Raw genomic sequence first — 7,500 nt, 5'->3', positions numbered from 1 at the left:
GCGGCCGTTTGGCGCTGTAAAAGCAGAGAGATGATCGATCTGAACTGATCAGCGATCAGCTGTTGATCAGCTGTTTTTACCTTCAGCTGCTGCTCTTCCTCTTCCTCTTCCTCTTCCTCTTCCTCCTCTTCACTGACAGCAGCGCAGCAGCTTCCGGTCCCGCGGCGCGGTGGCTGCTGGGAGCTGTAGTCCTGCTGTGGAGAAGAACTCCACTTCAAAATAAAAGCCCCGTGTTAGAACCAGACCAGGCTGATCGATCAGTTTATTGATTTCTTATTTATTTTTTATGTAAACATAAACCAACAGACAGTATTGTATAACAGCCCATAATAAATGCTCATATTTGAAACAACCAATCTAAACATTCATCAGTGCAGTCAGTCATCACATTGTCACATCATTACATTAGAGAAAGCGTTCCGTCTGACTAACATGTTCATATGATCCAACCTCCATCATCACCTCTGTCCATGTTTAACATCTGGAGAGGACGTAGCTGCTTCTCCATACTGGGAGAATCATTGATCAGCTGTAACAACCTCTAATGTAACCTGGTAGTGATAAAGTTATAACTTCATGGTTACATTCTGGTATATTGGTCAGTTGTGTTTGGTCTCCCAGTAGGAACAGTCTTGGTGATATCAGTATTGTTAACCCCTCCCATTTCCCTTTATATTCAAGCACCTTTTCCCTGAATGGGTTAATGAATTTACACTCCCAAACAGCAGCAAGTATGTTCCTGTTTCTTCATGACACTTCCAACATAAATGATTAGCTACCAGGCCCATTCTGTAGAGTTTAGATGGGGTGAAATAAAACCTATGTATTAGTTTGTACTGGCCTCCTTTATAATATTATTTCCCTGAGTTTGCTAATATTCTTATCCAGGTTTCATTATTCAGTTCACATCCTAGCTCTTTAATTCTGACAGATATAGTTCACATTTTGACAGATATTTTCCTGTAACCCATTAAAGAGTTTGTAAAATACAGCTGATCAATCAGTTTATTGATTATCAGAGAGGAAACACAGATCAATGACCCTCAGACTGGTGTGGTGTTGAGTTTTATTTTGAAAACCCCCAGAGAAGGAAGTCATCAGGTCATCAGTGTTGGTTCATGTTTCAGCTGCTGGAGAACAGCTGATCAGAGGAGTTCAGTCTGTCGGTGCTGCAGGACGGTCTCCATGACAACAGCCCTTCAGTCTGTCGGTGCTGCAGGACGGTCTCCATGACAACAGCCCTTCAGTCTGTATTGATTATTGATCAGTGATCAGTGATCATTGATCATGGCCAGGTGGGGAGAAGGAGACCCTCGGTGGATCGTAGAGGAACGAGCCGACGCCACCAACGTCAACAACTGGCACTGGTCTGTAGTAGTACTATACTATTAGTATTAGAAGTACACAGCTGTAGTAGTACTATTAGTATTAGTATTAGTATTAGTAGGCTTTAGAAGTACACAGTAGTAGTAGTTGAGTTGAGTTGAGAAACAGAAGCCCTGTGGGATAAATAAAGTAACTCAACTCAACTCATTAGACAGTGTTATAGTAGTATTGAATAGTATTACACAGTAGTATTAGTGATAGTATCAGACAGTGTTCAATAGTAGTATTAGTAGTATAGATAGTATATAGTAGTATAGTAGTATTAGATTATAGTAGTATTAGAAGTACACAGTAGTAGTAGTAGTAGTATTATATAATAGTGTATTGTTAGATAGTGTTACACATTAGTAGTAGCCTAATAGATAGGGTTATATAGTAGTATTAGAAGTACACAGTAGTAGTAGTATTACACAGTAGTAGTAGTATTACACAGTAGTAGTAGTATTACTAGATATCTAGAGAACTAGGAGCTCTTGTCTTCCTGTAGAAGGTATAAACTCTCTAAACACAGACTGAATCGTTCTAAATTCTCCTTCGTACCCACCTCCATCAAACCTTTAAACAGCTCTGTAGACGGTGAACGCTGAGGCCTCGGAGCTGCAGTAACTGATGCTTGTTTGTTTGTTTGTTTGTTTACTTTTTAATCTTTTAACCCTTAACTGGGTGTGTCATGAGTGTGTGTGTACATGTCAACTGTCATTTATGTATTTTATGTATATTAAGGCAGCTTTTTACCATGCACTGAGTCCACAACAAATATCCCCTGTGGGACAATAAAGTTTATTCTCTTCTATTCTATTACACAGTAGTAGTAGTATTATATAGTAGTATTAGTATGAGAGTGTATTGTTGTTCTGGTTCCTGATTCACAGAGAAGAAGAAGAAGAAGAAGAGTGTGTCGGGGTCGGGGTTATTTTGGGATGTAGAGTGAGTGTGTGTGTGTGTGTGTGTGTGTGTGTGTGTGTGTGTGTGTGTGTGTGTGTGTGTGTGTGTGTTACTCGACCCTGCAGCTGCTCCTCCACCTGCTCAGACATTTATCTGTTGAGTGACATCATCAGCTGAGGAGTGGGCGGGGCCGATCAGTGACATCATCATCAGTATAGATATAAACACGTAGACTCCGCCTTCTGCTTCTCAGCGTACGTCAACACGGCGGCCATCTTGGTGAGGGGTTTCTGACCATAGACATATAAACGTCTGACCAGCAGTCAGACCAGTCAGACCCTGTAGAACATGTTTCACTGTGTTTATGCATGTGGGTGTGAGTCTGAGGATGGAAGTGGATGTTTAATATAAAAAAAAGAAAAGTTTTGTTGTTGTTGTATCATAAACATGTGTCTGACGTTTATAATAAACCAAACAGCTTGAAAACCGGTTGAATATTCAGTGAGTTGTGGTGATGTTAATGGTTGATAGACCTCTAGTGCAGGAAGTAGACACGGCTTCACCTGACCAAGATGGCCGCCGCGTTGACGCATCGTTCCAATGGACAGCAGCGGAGGAGGAGGCTTCTACGTGTTTATCTCTATACATCATCAGCCTTGTCTCTCTGTTCCTCAGGACGGAGCGCGACGTCTCGGCCTGGTCGTCACAGCGACTGCGCGAGCTGCTGCTGGGCGTCGTGGCGACGGGCGGCGAGGGGGCGTGTCACATCAGTGATGTCATCAGGCTGGACGGCGAGGCGTCCATCAACAACCGCAAGGGGAAACTCATCTTCTTCTACGAGTGGCGGCTCCGCGCCGGCTGGCTGGGTCGGTCGCCGCGACGACGCCCATGATGATGTCATCCCCTCTGACAGGTGATGTCACAGTGATGTCATCGGCGCTCTGACCTCACTTCTTCTTCTTCTTCTGTGGTGCCGCTGCAGGAACGTCCGGCGCCGGCGTGAAGTTCAGAGGAACCGTCGACGTGGCGAACCTGTCGGACGAGAACGACGCCGACGACCTCGACGTGAGTTATTGATCCAATTATTGATCCAATTATTGATCCAATTATTGATCCAATTATTGATCCAATCACTGGCTGTATTTGGAACTGCATACTCTGCTGCTAGTATGTACTGATCTGACCAAAATGTAGTATGTAAACAAAAGCAAAATCTGCAGAATGCGAAAAATTCCCAGATGTCGTACTGATTCTTAAATCTCTCCAGTATCTGACCAGTCTACTATGTGTACTGTATCCCACAATGCAATGCGCCACTGACGTCTAACCGTAACCAAAGACGGTAGTGAAGTATCTTAGCCGTGTAGCGTAACTATGTTATATAGTTTAATAAGATTAAACTTACTGCAGACTGATGTGTTGATAGTAAAACATGTATTTCTTGATGTAAATGTGGTGGTTTGTGTCCGTAGGCTCCAGAGCCCCGAGGCAGCGCTGCTCTTCTGTCCAGTACACACAGGAAGCTTCACTTTACATTCAGACTAACTAATGCTACTGATACAGCTGTTAGATTTATATCACTGAGACCAACATTTATCTCCTAAAAATACTTTAACCAGCCGGTGGTAAACCTCTAAAAACCTGTGGGTAAGTTAATTAGCGATGGTTTTCTCCCCCGGGATGACGACGGAGGTTGGCCGGCCGAGCAGCTCTGCAGACCGGCTGCTGTCTCTGTGATGTCCCGGTCGCTGCAGAGCTTCACTTCTCTGAAAAACATCGGAGCAAACTTCTAAACAGCCGTCGTTTGGATCAACTGGCCGTAGATTTGGATCTAAACAGTTACTTTCTCACATGAAAACATATTAAAACTTTATAAAGTTACATAATAACGGCGCTAGAGCGGGAAATAAAACAGCTGTTCACCTGTTTTACAGTTACCGCTACCGGTTGCCGTGAAATGCATTCTGGGAAACTTGTATACTGTTACTGCGGTGTGAACGGTGTCGGTCTGATCCTGTATTGATCTAATTATTGATCGTGTATTGATCAGATCTCAGTGTCTCTGGGCAGCGACCAGCCCGACACGCCGCTGCTGGACCTGATGAGGAGGAGCGGCGTCCCAGAAGTCCGCCGGGTCCTGGACCTCTACGTCCAGCAGCTCAAATCAGGTCTGGGTCCACAGAGAAACCGCTTCAGACCGCTTCTGACCGGTTCAGACCGGTTTAAACAGGTTAAACCGGTTCAGACCAGTGCTGTGTGAACATGAATCAACAGATCAGAGCACTGATCTCAGACTAGAATCTGACCTCTGACCTCTGCCCTGTGACCTTTGACCTCAGAGTTCAGTCAGGGGATGATCCTCCCGTCCTCCAGTCGACCCGGCGCCGTCCAACCGGACCAGAACCAGAACCAGAACCAGAACCAGGAGACTCAGACCAGGACCAGGACCAGTCAGACCCAGGTTCAGCCTTCAGTCGAACCTGACGAACCTGACTGACCTTGATTGATTGATTGATTGATTGATTGATTGATTGATTGATTGACTGATTTACTTTAATATCCCCAAGGGGCAGTTCAGTGTACAACAGCAGTTGGCACAATAAACACACCGGATACATAAACACATAAGTAGCAATAAATAGATAGAAATACATCGTATATTAATACATAACGGTACAAGAAATACCAGGATACATCATAAAAATTATTACCTACAAGTCACATCAAATCAGCTACAGCTGGTTCAAATATTTAACAGCTAACGGGACGAATGATCTCCAGTATCTGTTGGACCTGGCCTTCCTAGTAGAGGAACAGTCTGAACTCCTTGTTCAGAGGATGATCAGAGTCTACCAGTCTGACCTTTGCCCTCTGAACACACCTGACCTGATAGATCTGACCTAGACCATCAAGGTCAGAGCCGATGATCTTTCGGCATTGTTTAATGATACTGCTTAGCCTGTTTTTGTTAGCTAGACTGAGGTTACCAAACCAGCAGATCATAGAAAAAGTGAATACAGACTTGACAAAGGATGAATAAAACATTCTCAGGACCTCTCTACCTGGAAAGTCCTCAACTTTCTCAAATAGAACAGTCTTTGATTGATTTTATGATAAATGATGACTCATAAGTTTGTGTACATTTGACCTTTGTCTTCTGTTCTCCCACAGATAAGCCCCGCCCCCAAACCTTCTCCAGGCCCCGCCCCCAAACCTTCTCCAGGCCCCGCCCCCAAACCTTCAGGCCCCGCCCCCAAACCTTCTCCTGGCTCCGCCCCCAAACCTTCTCCTGGCTCCGCCCCCCCAGGAGTTCGTATCTCGACCTGCAGCTTCAAACTGAAGGAAACTTTCCAAACTTCAGCTGAGGAACTTTACAGGACCTTCATCAGCCAGGAGGTACAAGTACTACTACTACTACTACTACTACTACTACAGAGCTTTACAGGACCTTCATCAGCCAGGAGGTACAAGTACTACTACTACTACTACTACTACTACTACAGAGCTTTACAGGACCTTCATCAGCCAGGAGGTACAAGTACTACTACTACTACTACTACTACTACTACAGAGCTTTACAGGACCTTCATCAGCCAGGAGGTACAAGTACTACTACTACTACTACTACTACTACTACAGAGCTTTACAGGACCTTCATCAGCCAGGAGGTACAAGTACTACTACTACTACTACTACTACTACTACTACTACTACAGTGCTTTACAGGACCTTCATCAGCCAGGAGGTACAAGTACTACTACTACTACTACTACTACTACTACAGAGCTTTACAGGACCTTCATCAGCCAGGAGGTACAAGTACTACTACTACTACTACTACTACTACTACTACTACAGAGCTTTACAGGACCTTCATCAGCCAGGAGGTACAAGTACTACTACTACTACTACTACTACTACTACTACAGTACTTTACAGGACCAAGAGGTACTGACTGAAGTGCTACTATGACTACTACTAGTACTGTACTGGTACTGTAGTGGAAGTACTGTCTACGTACTACTGCAGTACTACTTGTTCTTCCCGTGTCAGTTCGTCCAGGTGTTCACGCGCTCGGCGGCGGTGGTGGACGGTTGCCGTGGCGGCAGCTTCCAGCTGTTGGACGGGAGCGTCAGCGGAGAGTTCACGCAGCTGGTGAGGTCACAGCTTGTCGGCCAATCAGAAGCCAGATTATCAGATTGTGTCAGATCGCCATAGTAACCAGCTGCCGCCACCACAGGTGCCGGACCGGAGGATCGAGATGAGGTGGCGCTTCAGGACCTGGCCCGCCGGTAAGTCTGTGATGTCAGAGCGCCGCGGTCTGTGATGTCAGAGCGCCGCGCTGCGTTCAGGGCATAGCCTGTAAAGAGAACGGCCGTAGCACCGTGACGTCACCCATTGGTTTGGGGGAGTCTGTTTTGTGCCGCTACTACGGGGGTTTGAACGGCGCCATGTTGGATTCTACTTTCCATATTTGGAGCGGTGCGGCCGTTAGCCGGCTGAGAACCCGCCCACTGGCCTCGAAGCAGCGGTCTCCGGACCTGTCACTCAACGTTTCCGCGCCCTATTTGGCCAGAATTTTAACCTAATAACAGTAAAACGGTAGAGTTTTAAAAAAATTCACCCCCCTCAGAGTGTGTGCGGGGGTAGAAACTATCGGTTGAGACCAAAAAACGTATGGTACCAGGCTTTTAACATGTTTATTGAGGACGTAAAGTCAGCTATTTTAACATGGGGGTCTATGGGGAATGCTCCCTTCTGGTACCAGCCCCCAGAGGAAGCCGGGGGGATTGCAGTTTTTTGAACGCGGAAGTGAGCTTCAATTCTCAGACCGACAACTTCCCCCTTGGTTCAGGGTCACTCGGATTTATCTGTCTCGCTGCGTTGTCAGCCTAGATCCATCTCTGGTTTGTGCCATGTGCTTCACTGGGTCTTCAACCCTGAGCTGACTGGCTGCCATGTGCTTCTACCACTGCCACCTCTACTTGGTTTTCCTCAGGTCACCACGCCTGCATCAGTCTGGACTTGGAGGACCGCGGCGGCGAGACGGAGCTGCGGATGTCGTGCAGCGGCGTCCCGGCAGCAGAGGAGGAGTCGACCAGAGAGGGCTGGAGACGCTTCTACTTCAGGGCCATAAAACAGACGTTTGGGTACTGACGGGCTGAGACGGCGTGCTGCCTTCAGGGACCCTCCGTGCTGCCTTCAGGGACCCTCCGTGCTGCCTTCAGG

General features: G+C 46.3%; 2 protein-coding genes across 3 annotated transcripts in view; one reads left to right on the top strand and one right to left on the bottom strand.

Moving 5' to 3' along the window:
• LOC146961034 (spermatogenesis-defective protein 39 homolog) overlaps window positions 1-141 on the bottom strand; it is a 15,526-nt gene extending 15,385 nt beyond the window's left edge. Inside the window, 1 exon segment of the mRNA XM_085770764.1 lies at window positions 81-141. The gene's annotated coding sequence lies outside the window, so the exon portion shown is untranslated.
• Window positions 142-1,166: 1,025 nt separating this feature from the next.
• The window catches only part of LOC146961033 (activator of 90 kDa heat shock protein ATPase homolog 1-like), a 6,831-nt gene continuing 497 nt past the window's right edge, over window positions 1,167-7,500 (top strand). Inside the window, exons 1-9 of one of the 2 annotated variants that reach the window (XM_085770511.1) lie at window positions 1,167-1,367; window positions 2,947-3,137; window positions 3,254-3,336; window positions 4,322-4,439; window positions 4,611-4,721; window positions 5,516-5,667; window positions 6,325-6,426; window positions 6,512-6,563; window positions 7,271-7,500. The exon at window positions 7,271-7,500 is cut by the window's right edge and continues 497 nt beyond it. In XM_085770511.1, the coding sequence (XP_085626637.1) occupies window positions 1,288-1,367; window positions 2,947-3,137; window positions 3,254-3,336; window positions 4,322-4,439; window positions 4,611-4,721; window positions 5,516-5,667; window positions 6,325-6,426; window positions 6,512-6,563; window positions 7,271-7,428 (1,047 nt within the window). In that variant the 5' untranslated portion in view covers window positions 1,167-1,287 and the 3' untranslated portion in view covers window positions 7,429-7,500. Of the gene's footprint in view, window positions 1,368-2,946; window positions 3,138-3,253; window positions 3,337-4,321; window positions 4,440-4,610; window positions 4,743-5,515; window positions 5,668-6,324; window positions 6,427-6,511; window positions 6,564-7,270 lie in introns of both variants that reach the window. The other variant, XM_085770510.1, reaches the window with a different exon arrangement.

This window comes from Trachurus japonicus, chromosome 24 (genome assembly GCF_045865225.1).
Source record: "Trachurus japonicus isolate A0001 chromosome 24, Traja_1.0".
Lineage (NCBI taxonomy): Eukaryota > Metazoa > Chordata > Actinopteri > Carangiformes > Carangidae > Trachurus > Trachurus japonicus.
This window is presented reverse-complemented; position numbering and strand designations above follow the sequence as displayed.